An 18,714-nucleotide genomic window follows, 5' to 3' on the forward strand; every position below is an offset into this window, starting at 1 on the left:
CTCCCTTTTTAATATATGTGTGTAACAGGCATTCGCCAAAAGTGGTGAAAGCAGCATCTCAGGTCCTCAATAGTATGTGGCAGTACAGAGACCTGAGAAGTCTCTACAAGAAGGTAAGGCTTGGGTTTTTTCTAGATTTGTCATCTTTCATATGGTTACCCAAATTTGGGGGCTGAGAGACTTTAGACCAAAAACATTTATGTGAACTGGAAATTCACCTATAGTTTAAAATTTCAGATACTTGGAGCTACGGGTTTTTCCCTTGTTTCTACTTTTAACATAGAAATACCTTTTGAAAATACACGTGGTGGTGAAAAGGGGATGTGAATTTTGTTTTCAAAAGAATTCATACAGAAAGTGCTGGGTCTGACAGCCCCAGAGAGTGAAGTCCTCTGTTCATAGAACAAAACTGTGCAAGTTCTCCTACTGTACCATACCTTCTTACACCTCCCCACCCTGTCCTGAGGAGATTATCAGATTTCCAGCCCTTCAGCTCCCAAATTTCCTCATGAGTTTGTAAACAAGAGTATCTGAAGTAGTGGTGCTTAGGGACCAGTTAACCCATGGAGCTGGGCTGAAACTTGATAGCTTCACTTCCAATCGGCTGGCAGACAGTACGATCATATACTTAGTTTCAGACAGTCTATGGAGTCTGTAGTACCATACCATTCCCACAGGCCTGCTAACGTGTTAAAAATGAATCACAATACAGTAATATGATCCTGTGAAACAGCATCCAATATGGCTTTTAAAACGTGTCTACTTAGTAAATGACAACGTTTAAAGTAATTCTCGCTGAATAATTCCAAACTGAATTACACTCCATGTGAGTATCAGCCTGCAGATTTAGTTCTCAAACGTCTTCTTGCTACATGGAATTTCACAGCTGATCTAATTCATATTTGTAATCTCAGCAAAGATAGCTAAGGCTTCACGTGGCACAAACTTCAGGTCCTTGTTAAGGCATAAGCATAAGAACTGTGAAGTAGGGACAGTTCACAGCAGCATAGTCTGTGCTGTGTATGTATTTTGCACAAGAAAATAACTTAGTTATACATCAAATCTCAAACTAGCAGAAGCTGACTTTCTGTTTGAAATGCTGTTCTTTTGCATGCCTCATCCCTGCTTGTGTCAAGTCTGAGGACTAAGGAAGGTGATTACTGAGTCTCTCCCATTGTTCACTTCCAGTATTTTCAGTCATCCTTGGCAGCCGTAGGGATACCATATGTGAAGACGTTCCAAGTAACGAGCTGGTACTCAACTGTCCCATTAAGAGGTGGGAACAAACATGAGCTAGAGTAGGCTTTTCTTGACACAAGGCAGTAACACACTGGAAGTGTGCATAGCCTGAATTCTATGCACGTGGGTGGCTGCACTGTAGAGGCTGAACTTTATTGCACCATAATCTCTTTGAGGTTCTTACAACGTCTGGCTCATTTCCAACCTTCTGTCTGTATATATATGCTGTGATGGAAAAGCATTTTCTGGAGTTGCTCCATGCTTGAAGTAGTCTAATATGCTGTACGGCTTTTGAGTACACTGCTACCTAAAGGACATTCTGTTGGCTGCCAATGTGAATGCCTGGTAATGTACTTACTACGTACTGAGCATGCTTGGGTACTAAGTACCTTGCATGCTTAAAAGAACATTTTCTGTGGCCACAAATACATACCTGTGGTATGGAAAATAGGGCAGGCTAGCCTTTGAAGTAGCTTCCAGGACACTCATAGCAGACATTGTTTATATCCTCAGGAAGTATTTTATTCATCTCTATATTGGCTAATTCCTACAGTCTTCACAAAATCTTAAAATGAAGGTCAGTTTCTACCACATATTTGTGTAGTCATTATATGCCATTACATATGCTGCTAAGCATTGTAGAAATATGCTTTCTTTTAATCAAAATGTTCAGATAGTTAATTCAAGATACTCTTGTTTTTTAAAAGACATACAATAATCTTTATAAAGTCCATAATATTTGTTGAACTTGCCGATAGTAGGCTGACTGTTATGCTGGCTGTCTGAGTTTCACCACTGTTGCGAAAATAATTTTTTTTAGGATAGGAGAATTAGAAAAGTTTGCCTTATACTAATAATCAGCTAGTTATGTAATATAAAGATACTGAGTCAATGTAAGCTTTATTTTCTCCCATTAAAATACATATGCTAGTAAAAACGAGTGAACATACAGTTGACAGTATAGTATGATCAGCACTTTGCAGTATCTTGCACTTGTGCAGCCTTTTTTTGAAGTGCATGGAAATTCCGTTGCTTAACCATCAGCAATTTCTTCCTATGTACTGAAGTATCTATACAATTACTTTCAAAGAATTGGTGGCCTACAGAGAGGCACAATTTGGTATTGTAATACATGGAAATTACAAGCATCACATCACATTTAAGAAAAAGCAGCAGCACTTACCTTACTGTTTGAGAAAAAGTGTAACCAGATAGTTTGAATTGCGGTGTATTTTAGAGCTACATGTTTACAGTAGAGCAAGTAAGGAGACAGAAAACTAATAGAAGGATTATCCTTTGTATTAACAGGGAAAGAAGACAATATATGTTTACTGCTGATACAGTAGTAGTCAATATATTTAGTCCAAATATGACTCTATCAGCAAAACCATGAAAACCTCATTCACTTTTCTAATTTTGCTCAACAGTACAGGAATCATCCCATAGCTGGCAGAATATAAACCGCACTGACAGGAAGTCCATCCAGAGTAGGGGGTTGGTGTGGTCACCTAATGACTTGCCACACCTGTGAAGGACCAAAAGCCAAGAAGTGCATAGGCACCACTTTCCCACTTGCAGCGCTCCCCAGTAAACTCCTGGCTGTGAAGTGGTGAGAAGTGCAGGAGTCAGAAACTAGTGCCCCACCTCTTGCCAGTAGTGGGGCTGCCCTAAGCAGGGTATATGCAATGCTTCCTGCGAGCTCCATCCCACCGCGGGTGAGCAAGCTTTTCAGCTTTAACCAAGGCTATAACATTAATATGCCTATGTAGTGAAGCCTAAACTAAGCAATCTCTAAGGACACTGTCAAAAGCAGCTATTGTATAAAAAATAGCCCAGATTTAACATATTTCAGGGTCCCAGCTTCAGCTATGTTGCTTAAGAAGAATAGTAGTGTGCACAAATTTCATTGTGCTGCTCAGTGTCTGACAGATATTGCCTGTTTCTCTGGTCTGTTCAAAGTCAAAAACTGCAGCAGCAACTGCACCAACTCAGTTAACTTCATTGACTAAATCAAGCAATATACCCTGTCTCAAGGTCGGAGTGTATCTGGCTAAGAATACAAAGAGTATCTTTTGACAATACAAAAATTTAAGGTCCTGTCCATCTTTTTTATCCTGAAAAATGCAAAATTATTCCACAAGTCAGTGAGGTAGAAAGCATAGAAAATTAAATCTGGTAAGCCAAGTTGAGCTAGAGGTGTAGGTGTTTCTGGGAAAAGAGTTTAAGGATAGCCCATGTGCAGTGTTTAAAAAGAAAGGCAGAGCAGATGGACAGGACAAACCCTGCAAGCCATGTAGCTCCGACAGTCCAGAGCTCAGAGTTCTGGTACCCAGGAACTTCTCTGCAGCGGGCTGGTCCTGCACCCAGTGAAAGCAATGAGAAGGTCCTATTGTTATCATAGGTCCTTTCTGTAAGGCCTCAAAAGGAGGTATTTAAAAGACGGGTAGACGTGGTGCTTAGTGACATGGTTTAGGGGTGGTTTTGGCAGTGTTAGGTTGATGGTTGGACTCGATGACCTTCAAGGTCCCTTCCAACCTAGACAAATCTATGATTCTATGAAAAGCAAGAGCTGGAACTTTTGCAGCAAATTCAACTTTACTGGGGAGACAGACTAAGCAGTCTGCAACATCAGATGTGTAGTGGCATTCCCAAGATCCTATAAAAACTAAGGATTGAAGGTTTGTGTGTTGCTTCCATTCGGTTTGCTGGAGCAGGAACATTATGCCTATTTATTAATAGCTAATACATCAGGAGTTGCACTCTTTGAACTGTTGGTCTCTCCTTTCAAATAGCTTTTTATTTTCTAGAAAACATGCTTAGGTGTAGGCTAGCTTTTCTGGTGCAGGAGAATGATGGGTAGATTTCTGACTTCCTACAGCTTGAGCTGCAAATTCAAGGAGCAGGAATTGACTTTGTTGTCTCAGTTTCCACTTGGAAAGCTCTGGAAGCACACAATACCTGACGCTCTCTGTTTGCAGAGCTATGTCATGCCCTGTACCCTCCACTGAGAAGTACAGCACTCCACTGGAGCCCAATGTACTAGGATTTCTAGTTCATAGGTGTGTGGCAGTAGTGGGACACATAGACTGGTTAGGTTGGGCCAGCAGGGAAAAGGCACAGAGAGTAAATAGTGAGTGTTCAGATCTGTGAGTGAGGTGACAGTGTTTACCATCCATTGTAGAGTTGTGCTTCGAGTAAAAAAGAAAATTTAACTCCCTGGTATGGTTAATTTGGCACTATCCTAACACAGTCCAACAAGGAGGAGTTGTAAAATGCATAAATGTTTCCAGTCCTAAAATTATAGAATAAAAAACTTGACAGACCAAGAGGAAGCAATTAATTTAGTCTGGAAGAGAAGGAGTCACCTGCCATCCCAGAAGTTTAACTTGCAGCTACTTCATCATGGAAGAGTTCACAGGAAATACTGCTGGGTTTGCTGAGCAATAGCTGAAACAGAAATCTAATCTGGAAAAAATCCCAGGAAGAGGAAAACAAGGTTCAGCTTCAGTCCCATATAAACAGTGTTTAGATTATTTAGTGTGATTAATTTCTAAACACTGCTAAAGCTTAGCAAGTAAAAAAGAGGTGATCATCACAATTTTTCATCAGTCGATGAAATATTGTCTCCCAAAGAATGACTTTCATATCATGTCATTTTCAAACTTCTTCGTTCTCTATAAATAAGACTTACATTTTCATAAATGATCATTTATCTGCCTCTGTTTTCCTGAGTCTATTCCAAAATACTTAAAATCTGATTTTCTAAAGTGCTTAACAGTGACATGGTCCCATGGTGCATAGTCCCATGGATGCATGAGTGGCTCAGCACTTAAGAAAAACCAGGTGGAGGAGCTATCCCACTTGTCCCTGTGCTTCAGATTCATGGTACACCCCTCTTCTTCAACTATCTTGGCAACTTGTACAGTCAGCAGGAGAATTAAGTGCTGCTTACAGTCTCCAGAAAGAGGTCCTGTCCCATTTATGTTTAGCCACTTAAGCAAGGTGAGAGGAGCTACTATGGTGATTCTTTAAAGAGACCTGTTTCCAAGTGAGGAACACTGGACGCCCCACTCCGGTCACTAGGGTGTTAGCTGGTTGGAGATTTGGGGACATCTTGGAAAACACAGATGTGACTGTAAGAGAGCAGATTTCCATTACCTGATAAACTCTTATCTATCTCAATATTCAAGAAAATAACCAACTACTCTTAAACACAGATAGCTTGTTAAATTACATGAGGAAATTTGAGCGAAAGGGTTGTGCTAAATGAGCTTAACATGCAAGAAAATTTATTAGCTAAAACCAAGCTTCAGTTAGCATTAAATGTGTGCAATACTAAAGAGCTGGAGGAACTGTCAAGAAGAATATGTTTTCTATTAATTGGTTTGCTTTGCCTAACCACTTAGGCTCCAACAAAATATGTTTACATTCCATCATTATGTTTACACTTATTTTGTGTTCCAGTGTATAAGTAGAGATCACAATGAACTTGTAGAAATTATTTTTCTTTTCCATTTATTATCATACGTTTCTGTTCTGTATAGAATAATAGAAATGTTTGTCCTATTCACCTGCCATATGAATAAAAATACAACCAATTATTTGAAACCAGGGAGGCTGTTCAAGGCAGCCGTCCTTCAGTGTGTAGTGTGCCATTTACAACAGGCAGAGTATTGTGGCAAGCATTTAATGAAGTCAGAGTAGGCACTCTGAAGGTGGCCTCGTCTGTCATTGGCTGGAAAAGATATTTAGAATTGCCCAAAGACTTAAAAGCAGTTAAGCCAGTCAGACCTAGAAGAGGACTCTCTTTTCATGTGACTTTCAGAATAATAAAATGAGAAGATCCTTTATTGTTAAATGCTCCATGAAAATTGCCAGCAATAACCTTCAAAACTCTAGTCAAGGAGTTTTAGAATCTAAAGTTCTTTCTTAAATAAAATATACCTGCTAACCCTTTAAAAATGTTAATTGCACCATGCTATCATGTAGACTTGGAACACATCATTTGTATTTTCTTCTGGTAAGGTTATCGTCAGTCAGACATTCCCCAAAAAGATGCTGTCTGTAGGTTAAATTTACCTCGTGAAAAGGTCTGTGCAGAACTTAAACCCTATATTAAGGATCTAAATTCCAGATCCAGAACATAGTAGTTCCTCAAAGAAGTGGCTTGACTTGAAAGAACTATTTACGTGCTGTAGTTGTTCATGAGCATACGTATTTTGCAGTGCTGATCTTTCAGTGGGGCTTAATTGGTTTCTATACAATTGGCAAGGCCTTGTTCAGATTAATATGCCACAGTTTTAGAAAAAGGATGGATTCATTTAAGGTAAACCTCCCCAGTGTAATCTAAAACTAGATTATCGTTATAGAGAAGGCATTGTCTGGAGCCCATTTTTATATTAACTATGAAAATGCAAGTACCTGATTAATAAATGATTGACTGATTGATTGATTTATGGCAGTGGGCGGCCCCAAGCTTCAGTGTGACTGATGACAGAGGATTTTCACCAACCCACCACTCTGGGTCATGGCACGCTCAGCATACTCTCTCCCAGAGCCAAGAAACCAGAATCTATTCCCCAACCCAGGTATTCTGGCTGTCAGCTGACCAGTGTTGAATTGTTCTGTTTCATGCATACTGAGATTTGTACCCAAAAAGAGTTCTACAGGAGACGTTTGAATCAAAAGTAATAAAGCCTTACTGGAGTATATCTTTTAAAATTGTGCAGTTTCATTGACTGAACCCTGTACGTTCTGGATGGAAAGCATCTCTCTTCATTTAGGAGAGCGGTCCCATTCATTTCAGCCACGTGAGGAAGGTATGCAGAGTTTTGCTCTCTCTGAGGACAGTATATACCAAAGAGAGGGACAAGTGCATTACATTCAGTTCCCTGACAAGCTTTCTAGCATTTCTGTAATCTCTTTTTTGATTGTCTGAACCTTTCAAACAGAAAGACAGTTATTGATAAGCACTATGTTGCAACAGCAGATTATATTTATCAAGCACTTTGCTCTCTTTTCTGGCCCAATGGCATCTCTAAGAAAAAAAGCAATAGCTGTGTATTTCAGTAAGAGGATCCCAAGTAAACTAGGATATCTATAGAAAAATCAGTGTGTCCAGGAGTCAATTAAATTCTTAAAATACTAATTTTCAAAATCTCTATTAATAAGAACAATGGAATTTTCCTTCATACATAAGTACAGTTAATGAGAATTAGCACAACTGGGTAATTTTTGATTACAGGCACCATTTAATTTTAGGTGCTAAAATTCCATTTCCTTAACCAAGTGTAGTCTTTTGGTTTCTTCGTAAGATTTTTTTCACAATAAAATGTGACTCTGTGGCATTATTGCAAAAAAAAATGTGGATATGCACAACATTCAAGTAAATCTATGTAAATCAAGTAAATCTAACCTTTATGTATGTGTGTGTTTCTGTGCATTATTTCTGATAACATATTTAGAGATAATAGGAATTTACATGTTTTTCCTGGTCACACAGGACATAGTAGTTGTGCTATTTCTTTTCATTTTTTTGTTTTTCTACTAAGTTTGCCTGGAAGAGAGAAGACATTAGAGAAGATCTCATTTAAATACTTTAGACATAATTATCTTTCAATGTTAGGGTAAATCCTTTTAATCTTTAGCTAAGAGGAATATAATTTTTAAAACGACCCGCATTTCATAATCTCATATATGACATTACTTTATTTTGTTAATCAGGAATTAAGCAAATTCCTAAATTGATTTTAAATAAAGGAAATGTGGAAATTTGCTGGGGAATTAACATATTCAAGCCTTTTTAAAGCATCAGCTGAGTATTTAGAAAATAGAGATTCTATAACCAATATAGCAAAGAAATTATAGTCTTCAAATATATAATTTCTTTTTTTCTGTCTGTTTCAGTCTTTCTTTCTAAAAACATGTTATTCGCATTTAAGTGAGCATTTTAAATGTGACTTCTTATCAAGTGATAATCTTGTTAAATACTTAATCATGAAATTGTCATTGGTTTCAGTACTGGAGAAAAAGTGGCATTACTGATTTTGTGTGTGTGTTGAATTGTTATTAATTCTACATTTTATGCTGTATATTAGTTTCCAGTGTCATGTGAGATACGCTTTCCTTTTACAATGCACATGCAAATATGAAGTATTTCTTCATTGAACAAAGGGGGATTTTCTGTTATGCAGGAAATAACAGGTAGTAGCTGCAGACTAAAGAATAATCTGTTAATCTTCTCACATTCTTTCTTAGAGACACAAAACCTCTTCAGTGAGGAATGACCTGTTAGTCTGAAATTTTGTTTTTCTTTTTACCTTGACGTTACTTTTTTCAACATAATTAGCACTAGGCAGCATCACTGTATAACATAAACTTATCATTTAACTTACCTCCTCTTTTGACTGCGTATGCCTTCCCAGGGACTGTTTTTTTAAGAACCATTCAAAACTTCGTCAAGTAAATTTTAACATTTGTGGCTTTCTCATTGCCAGTTGCCTGCTTAAATAATATCCTGTTTGTCTATACAATAGGAATTTACATATCCTGAGCAAAATCATGAACCTTAAAGAGCAAATTGTGGAAATAAATTGAGCTGAGCTATACAGGTAAACACTTTGGCATATGCAGAAGTATCCAAAAGTATTCACACATGAAAAAAATGGTGTATAGACTGTGCTTGAGTTTAAAAATAAAAAAGGAGAAAGAGAGCGGGAGAGATATTCTCAGCATTCGGCATAACAAAAATATATTAAGTGTCTTCAGCTACCTGTATTATCATTTTAAATCATTTGGCTAGATTTTAAGAAGAACAATTTAGAAAAAAAAGACAAAATTTATGTCTAAAATATTACAAAATGCTAAGTCAAACTGAATGTTATTTCAATTTTGGTTTATGCAAATAATTATAATTTCACTTGTGCAGTCAAGTATATCATGTTCTGATTTTCCTAGCTTATCCATCACATCAAGTAATACTTTTCCTAGTTCCTTCTAACCCCCTTTGCATTTACTAATAGTATCAGACAATGCTAGAAAGAGAAGGGATTGCCATTATAACATTTTTTTTTTTACATTTTACATGGCCTAAAGAGGGTAGAAAATCTTTTGGAATCCAAAATATTAATGTTCTTGCCTATATGACAATGACAACACATGATGGAGTATTGGAATTTGTGTTTCCACATCAATGTTTAAGAGGGAGATGTTTTCAAATGTTTTATGCTTCTGAATTCCATCGTTTACTGTACAATAGACTTCATTTATTTTCATCATTTTGCATTTTACATAGTTAAATTATTTGTGATATTCTCGGCAAAGGTTTATTTACTATGCAGTGACACCTCCCATTCCTTCAGTCATGTTTCAGTTATTTCAGTATTTGTATGTTTCTTTCTAAAACATTTTCCATGTTTACTATGAATCTTGAAATACTAGCAGTAATTTAAGATACAGTCTGTGCTGAACTGACGATTCAACACTGATGATAGTATTTTCATGTAAACAGTGCTGTGTAGGTGATGCAAGACTTTGCCCATCCTTGCACTATTTTGCTGCGGGCTTTTTTACTGAATAGTTTCCAAAAAAATCAGATATGATGACTAAGCACAATTAAAGTCAAACTAATGGCTTTTTTTTAGTACTCTCTGCAAATACTTGTATGTCTGTGTGACGATGTATCTGTATTTTTGCTGGTAAGTATCTATATGTGAATATATGTATACACAAATGTGCGTGTGCTTGTATGTAAAACATACTCATGACACAATGTGGACCTAGAAGATGCTGCCTTTATGCATCATGTCTGAACAAAGAGAGCTTGGGAATTCCTAAAGCAATAAACCTTAATGGTTTGAGCTATAAGGTAGAAAGTGTCTGCAGCTATACGTGACTGTTGTTTTTCGGATGAGGGCCTTAAAGGCATGATAGTCCTTTCCTTTAACATTCGGCATTGTAGCAAGTAGTAATTCAACAGCCAGACTTAGCAGTAATTCTTCTAAATTGTCAATAAGAGGTGTGTGGAAGCTGACACCATTCTCATCCAAAACCTGCTAGAGTCAAGAGGTGCTAAACAAATAAGAAAAGAATCAGTTTGTTCAAACAGTTCTCTAACATGAGCCATGCATATATATAATGGTAAATCGTCCTCAGCATTGATACTGAGTCTCATGGTAAGCTCTAGCTGACTTATGTGGGAACCAGTAGGTATTTTTGACCTGAAAACCCAAGTCCTTTTTAACGTTACTAAATACAGATTTAGAAGAGAGAATTTTAATCTCATAGTTGTGTAAAGTCTTTCTCTGTAGTACTCCACCTCCTGAACTTCTCTGAAGAAAAGAAAATTTAAAATGCAGCCCAGGAGTCAGCGTCTGACTTAGAGCCTTCTTTCTGAAGGGAATTGTGTAACTGAAGTTTCTGAAATATCCTTAGGGTAGAGATATGAGTAGGCATCCAGAATCTGGAGGATTACACACAAGTAGAAGGTCACATCTACAGAGTTTTTCTTCTCAAAAGTACGATTCCTCAGAATAAGATTGGATTTTAATACTTGAATGCAAAGTGGATACCTGAGAAAATTATCTGCATGTCTTTTGGGACTGGGAACAATTTTAATCCACTTAAATAATGTTTTATATTTTTAAAACAAATATAAATAACATTAATTAATGGCAAAGAAAGTTTAGCTGGATTCAGAGGTACAATACTGAAAAGAATCCAAAAGTCTTTCTAAAGACTTTCAAGAGTCTTTTAAAGATACATGCTAAAAGAAACCATTTTTGATTGATGTCAGTCTTTTTCTCCAAAATTCATTCAAGGAACATGGTTTCTACCATTCAGAACAAAGTAACATTTTTCAATTAACCTGTATGCTTGATGTTTGCATACCTAGTTTCAGGCACAGGTAGAAGCACACGTGTAGTAAAGAGTATGGGTGAGAAACAGTTTCTCCCAGCAAAGTTGAACCAGTATGTTGGATGGCTGCTTATAGTTTTGCAAATGAATCAGATCAGTAGAACTTTTAGTAGTAGTAGTAGCATAGGCAAGCAGCTCAGAGGGGATGGAAATCAAATTAAATACATTGTTATGGCAGTCAAAGCATGTTTTCTTTTCAGAGGTAAATAGTCTAGCAGTGAGGGTCTCTTTTGCTGATGCTCCTCTGTTTTGCTGTATTTATGCGATCTTCATCCTCGTTCTTCTTGGTCCTATAAGGACAATAAAAGTGTTTGTTTAACGTGGCCAGTACATGTAAATTCAATCAAAGTTTGATGAAATATTAAGCTGGTGCATCAATATCCTACTTTCAGTTCTTTGATGTTCTACATGATCTAATAATGGGTGAGGAAAAAAATTGCTGGGAAGTCCTTCTCATTTCTTTCCTCTTTTCGTCCTAAAAATTCTGCTAACATAATTCAAAAATGGCCTAAATACATCTGCCATTTCAGACTCGAAGAAAGAAACCTTGTATTTTGAAAGGAGTCTCTTTTGTACTATGCGTGCTTTGTTCTGAATTGTTTTACTTCATTTACTAGCTGATACAGTTCATCTTGATAAAAGAGCTATAGCTTCTTCTTCCTGCAGAAAGTAGAAATGTAGAGTTTCACTGGCCATTTCTACATTGTTTTTATTACTTTTAATTTTACAAAGTGCTATTAGATAAAGTTGTGGTTACTCTAAAATGAGAGTTGTAGGCTTTGGTGTAATTGTGTGTTCCTGTTTGAGTTAACTATACCAGAGCTCTTATTTACTAAATCAAAAACTCTTAAAGGTGTTTCAGTAAAAAAGAATATGTGTTTCTCATTATTGTTGTCTAAAGGTGTTGGTAAACTACATATTCAAAGCAGCATATCCTTAAGATACATAGGGCTTAGCATAATCACGCAGATCTCTAACTTTCTAGTTTAACTGTATTTATGCATGAACTTTTGACCTAATACCAAGGACAGCATGAGTTTATCTAGTGATGTTTCCAAATGGGCACCGATTCCTCATTTGTCAGGCAGCTACACATTTGGATAAAATGATCCCCAGTTTTCAGCTACAGTGCTGCTCTTCAGGAAGCAGAAAGTCCTAATGGCTCTTGATCACAGTCAGTATCATCAGTCCTTCCAAGTTCTTCACCGTAAGAGACAACAGTGCAAATTTTATCCTGAAAATGATTTTTTTCCTATTTTCCATTCACAGGCGTAACAGAAGAGTTGTATTTGGGTGATTTTATAGTTTAATGCATACAAAAGTAAAAGGTGTTGATTAGCTTCTAGTCTTTGTAAGCTTAAGAGACTGACCCTGACCATAAAGTAGTATTTGTCCTACCCTGAGATTTTCTAGCCAAGAGCCAGAGTTTGCATTTCTTGGGCACAAACATGTTAAGATAGGTGAAATTGCATTGCTGGAATGAAAATGACAAAGCAAGTCAAAAATTATTGTAAACACTTTTCTTGGATGCAAATTTTTTGTGCATACAAGATACAAGCAAAAATAGGTCTTTGTGATTCTAACAATTTAAATTATAGCTTATATACCTTATGCAGGGGAAAATAGAACAGAAATTCTGGCTGAGGGGCCAAATACTGCCTTCATTTCCTCTAAAATATATTAAAACAATTTTATTTCTGTTTAAGAGGCAAAGTGATGTTTTGAAAAATGAATTTATTTCATTTTATTGCACTGTTTTGAAAGGTTTATTATTTAGCTGCATATAACCTCAGCAAAATGAATAATGAACTCTGCCGTATCTGAAGTCTTGTCCTTCATGCTTTGCCTCACATATGATTCCCTTTTCTTATAGCTATTTTATTCATCAGATTAGGTCTTGTCATCTTCACAGCTTACACAACAGGAAATCAATAATTAATTATGGATAGGTGAAGCAATGCCTCAGTGATTTCCTGAAATGTCCCAGACTTGCACTAAATAAAACAACCAGGGATAGTTACCTAGCTGTTTCTCACTCAGATAGATTCGGCAAGTAATTAACATATCTCTCCCTTATCATGTGTCTCTTCATAGCTAAAATCAAGGGATGAGATGTAAAATTACGGTAGAAGATACGTGATTAGAAGATAACACTACACACACACACAAAAAAAAAAAAAAAAGGCATTTGGAAAGGAGAAGGCCATCTGTGATATTCTGAAAGAAAAAAAATGGGTGATAGTCTCAGAAGAATGTAGTCCCTCAGGCTCTGTGGTTACAAGAGAAAAACAGGGAGAGAAGATATTCCAAATATTTTTGGGGGGGACCACTGACAAGAGGAGAATAATGGCTTTGCTTTCAGAGAAACTGAGATGGAGGCTGGGAGGTATGCATCTCCTTTTGAAAAGAATGAGTTTAACCACTGATTCTGAAAATGTCACTTTAAAGAGCCTACAGAAAACTTAATAATCCTCGTCCAGTGCTAGACAGTTTTGCTGTGGTTAGTGACTGACTGGGAGCCCTTTTTTAAGCCCCATGCCGCCCTAAATACGTACTTCTCTTTCAGCTTCTTAAGCAACTGAACTTCTGCTGTGTCTGGGATGCAGCAAGGGTCACTTATAAGTAAAAGCCATTTGTACGTTGAAATTCAGAGTAAAAAGGAGAGAAGTGCTGAGGTCAAGCCCTCCGCGCATCCTAAGAAAGGAGGCTGAAGCAGCACGCGTGTGTATCCCGCAGCCAGGGAGCAGCGGGGCAGCCCCCAGCCATCGGGCACCGAGGCAGGGGCCGAGAGCCCCCGGGAGAGGCAGCTGCTGTGGTGGCAGCTCTGCCGCCCAGCTGCCTTGGTCCTCTCTGCCTCGCTCCGCCACCGCTGCTCTTCGCCTCAGCTCAAGCGATAGCACTGCTCCCCTGGTACTCTCAGTGGGGTCCCCATCCTTTCCCCTCGGCTATGACTCTACGAGGGAGGAGTGAGTGGCAGTCCTCCCAGGCTCGCACAGCAGCACATGTTATACTCCCAACATAACCTGTAACCAGTAAGTAACTGGCATCATCATCAGAAGGCATGGGAAGCAAACTGTATTTTCCTTTAACTGCTTCAGCTAAGTGGTCATCCTGTGAGCAATTCCTGCACTTTTACCCAAATTGTTATAATACTTTTAAATCCCCCAAACTTGAATAATTTCTCTGTTTTAAGTAATTTTCTGGCTTTTATAAGCTGTGGAAATAAGGCTATGAACATAAATACTAAAATCCTCAAATTAAGATGAGCTTCAGTGATCCAAGTCTTCACTTTGTATCTGTTGATTTTGAGGGCCTGGCGCAATACTCTTTGGGAGAGGCGGGGAGACAGAACAGACTCAGCAGCCTTTTGTCTTTTGAAGCCAGTGAAATTACTCCAGATTTCCACTTGCAGACTTAAAGCAGAATCAGTTTGAAGGATTTAACCCAAGCAACAACCGCTAGTGTATAAGCCAGGAAAATGCCAAGGTCTTCCAGGCTCAATCCCTACTCCTCTGTTCAACAACGTATCTTGAGTTCCCACTTTGGAAGCAAAAGACAAAATCCTAGGAGTAAAAATGTCAATATACTGCTTATAATTGTTTGTAGCTTAGCTGGTGGCAGTAAAAAACTATCGTTGAAGTACATTTATTCAAAATACATCATAATGCATATCAATACCCAGGAATTCTCTGCTGGGTTTGAGTTTTCCTGGAAACAACGCAAGCAAATGCAGGAAGAACAATCCTTTCAGGAATGATTTGTTGATAATGAGTTGGCACTGTAAATTCAAAGGACGAAAATGAAAGAACACATTTATTTTTAGTATAGATAGTTTATTTAAAACTACTTGTTCTGCCTTTAAAGAATGTTCTTAGAGTTGTTGAAGTTGTAAGAATTTAGTTGAAATCCCTCTTCCAAAGTAAACACACTTAAAGTACAAGGGCAGAGGCTTTTTTAGAGAACAGTCGTCTGTCCATCTCTCCTTCAGCAGCTGACATTTCCTTGCCAGCTGCTTTGATGGCAAGCAGGGAGCAGTACTGCTAGCAAACTCTGTATTCAGGTGTGTTGGTAGATCTCTGCTGCCGTGGGGCTGGCAGAGGGAGAGAAGTCAGGCTCAGTATCTCTGTTGAGAAGCACTGGGGAATGTATTTATTCTTCCTCTTGTGTTAAAAGAAAATAATATGATCCCAGGTTATAAAGCCTAATGATGTGTGGTGGTTAGTGAACATTTAAACCACAGTATTTCAGAAATCCCTTTTAAGAGCTCTGTGAGATACATATGTACATCACCCCAACCTTGTTACCATTTTAGATTTCTCACTGCAGTCAAGTCACGCGCATATCTTTCATATGTCAATGTATGTAGATAATTTGATCCCGTTCTAATTTCTGTTATGTCTTATTAGCATCGTGACAACAAATTCGCAGTGAAGAATTGCCCAGACCTGTGTAAGTCTGATGAGCCTTGACTTAATTCACATCAGATTTATCTTTTACTCTAGACAGCGTCACACTGGTGCACACCAGTCAGGGTGTTTCATTTAACCTGACAGCAGTGCTTCAGCTTGCGAAAGAAGCAACACCAGCAACTCAGAGCAATGTCTGGCTGAGTTCCAAAGCAGGTAGTTCCTCCCTTACGTACTTAGAGGCACTTTGCCTTGTTGCTGTATCACCTACTTCTAACACCTTGGTGGGTCTGGTTACCCATTCCTGCAAGCAGTTGCCTATCAGAAGTTCCCATTTCTACAGCTTAGTTCCATTACGGGAGCAGTTATTATTACAATTAATTCCTGGAACCAGTAAAATGCTGGCTTACAGAAGGGAGGTAGGATGACAAAATAAATCTGGTCCTGTGTGCTTCAAGTCATTTGGAAAAATGTCTATTAAATCAAGTCACAAGAGGATTGGGCCTGAAGCTAGAAGTAGCATATTGGAGAGTTTGTAAACTTGAGGGAAGCAGGACACAACATTCTCTGTAGTTTCTCAGTTTTAGCTGTTTCATTACTGGATTTGTTGCATCATTTTTGTTTCTTTTCCCTAGTGGGATTTCTCTGCTTCCAAGAAGTTTGCTGTCTTTCTGCCTGGCAACGTTAGGGTAACAGTGGCAGACTATGCTCTTCAGCATTGAAAGATACTCGTTTGCATGCAGCTACAGTACAGTTTTTCCAAACCACTCGGTGCTTTTTAAGTCAGTGTCTTCTTAGCTGCTGATCAGCCTAATCAGTCAGAGGGTAGGGCTTGTTCTCACTTTTGCTGCGTGGCTATTAGCACATGAGCCAATGTGGGGTTTCTTTCTGAGTGGCCATGAGGCCACCCAGGCTGGGCACTGCACCAAGGCTGGCGATGTCGGTGCTCCTTCCCAACTCCACCACACATTGCTTGGCCACCTCTCTTTCCTCTCACGTTTGTGAATTCTTCAGCCAGGAGCTCTGGTTTCCCCGTTGTGTCAGCAAGGTGTCAGTTCCCATCAGGGTTTAATTTCATTCAGTCCTCATAGTGTTACTGTACTACAAGTGAGAGAATTGTGTATCTGACATCACCCACCTCTGCAAATCATCTCCTCAATTCAAGGACTCAGCTACCAGAGAGTTCTGAAAATTTGAAATTCTTGCAAACATGAAAGAAAACTGTTTTCTTTTTTTTCCTACATTGTAAACACAAGAATAATGTGGAAACCCCAAATTATATTTAAATAAGATAGCTAAGCAATAAGTGTTTGGCACAGTAAATTTAGTCACCTTGACAAAATAATTATTTCCCATGGGCCTGAAGAAAATTACTTACTTTCAAAATAACTGAAAGTTGAGCAAGGGGACAAAGGACCTGTTCACTCCCTAAGCCAAATAAAAGATGATCAGTGAGACTGTAATATCACTTTTGTTTTCTACAGTGGTTATCCAGCCCCCACCCCAAATCTAATCCCCGCCGCTTTCCCAAGAATGTATCATCAGAAACACGTCACTGCCAAACAAGCTTTAACATTTGGACTTTATGGAGTGTAACTGAGGGAGAATATATATTGATTATAGTCAACATACAGAGAAATGCCCAGTAGAAGATACTTTGGAAGAGGTGATAAGGAGGTATTTCTGTAGTCTGGTTCTTCTCTGCCCTCCTGTAGTGTGCAGTTGCCACCTATAATTAATTGCTGCCAATGAACAAATGCATCTATTCTGTAACAGAATTGCATTGAATTTCTTTCCAATTTGTCAGATATTTTTGTCTTACTCTTCCTGTCCTAGGTCACGTTTGTGGCTGGTAAATTGGTTTCCGAAATGCAGTCTCACACACTTTGCTTTTGAGTTAGCTTTCTTCTCTGCAGGACACTACTATATACTGTACCTTTAAGTACCCAAATCAATTTAATTAAATTTCATTACAGGCACTAGAGCTGAAACAAACTAATGAAAGCAGCCATCACATCAGGTGGTATTTATCTCAGCATTAAATTGAAAATGCTCCCTTTAGGCTCTTAAAAATTAGTTTCAATATTTAACGCTAATAGCTTTTGGAATTGTTGATGGGGATGGTTTTAATGAATTTGTTACAAACTGTTTACCTTTCCAAGGAAAGAAGCTTGTTCCTTGCGGCAGAGGAGAGCCAAAGATACATGACTTAAAAGTATTAGGGTTTTGAAGTACTGTGAGGTCTGGGAGCTACCCATAACGCTGTTGAAAAACACCATGAAGGTTGTTGGACAGTGGTAGCAATATGCCTTGCTTAGTCAAAAGCAATGCTGAGTCACCACAGTACTTGCATTAAGAGTTTATTGTTTGCCTGACCTGTTTTATAGAGCTGACCAAGCTTGCAAACTTGAAAGTTTGCAGGAGATTTTATTTGAAGACCTCTTTATAGGCACTGCTCTTAGCAGAGAGAAAAACGAAAATTTGCAGGGAGGAGAAGGAAAAACATCTGCCACACAGAAAAACGCTATGGCCAACATCCCAACTACGGCTGGATTTTGCTCCTACGCTGTTGTGGCACCTTCCAATGCTGTTTCTGAGGAAACAATGTTGACAAAGGACCTGTTGATACTCTGCAGAGCAAAACTGGTGCCACGCGCTATTCCTGCAGAGTCCATGGGACCATGCAAATAACAGGGATTTATTTCCTCCACCCCATGAGAGCCAGGGTCCAGGTATTAATGTAAATAATACACATGGAACAGACAACAGGAAGAAAGGTTTAGGGGAAGATTCGGGTCCCTTTTTTCTGATCCACATGCCAGCTATCTACTTGAGGGAAGCAAGCGCGCAAAAGGAGAGTGTACCGGGCTAAGCATGCATCCAGATCAAAAAAACTGGAAGCATTTCTGATTTGCACTATGTAAGCGTAGCTGATGTCTCCTCCTTCTGCAGGCAGGCAGTAATAAATAGTCTATTCCTTCTCCTTTTGTCATATCTAGAGCCTGTCCTCTTGGTATCTTCCTCTTCAGCAGTCTGTTTAAAAGAAAATAAATTATCAGAAAGCTGTAACATAGTGAATTATAGAGTCACCTTTCTGGTAAGAACTTCTGACCCCAGAGAAGGAGGAAGAAAGGAAACATTTTTCTTCAGCAGG

General features: G+C 38.4%; 1 protein-coding gene across 1 annotated transcript in view; it reads left to right on the forward strand.

Moving 5' to 3' along the window:
• Nucleotides 1–18,714, forward strand: part of CTNND2 (catenin (cadherin-associated protein), delta 2) — a 327,283-nt gene that overhangs the window by 290,509 nt on the left and 18,060 nt on the right. The window contains exon 13 of the mRNA XM_009883745.1: nt 29–113. Within this exon, the coding sequence (XP_009882047.1) occupies nt 29–113 (85 nt within the window). The remainder of the gene's footprint in view (nt 1–28; nt 114–18,714) is intronic.

The sequence above is a fragment of the Charadrius vociferus genome, unplaced genomic scaffold, assembly GCF_000708025.1.
Source record: "Charadrius vociferus isolate BGI_N301 unplaced genomic scaffold, ASM70802v2 scaffold103, whole genome shotgun sequence".
Taxonomy (NCBI): Eukaryota; Metazoa; Chordata; class Aves; order Charadriiformes; family Charadriidae; genus Charadrius; species Charadrius vociferus.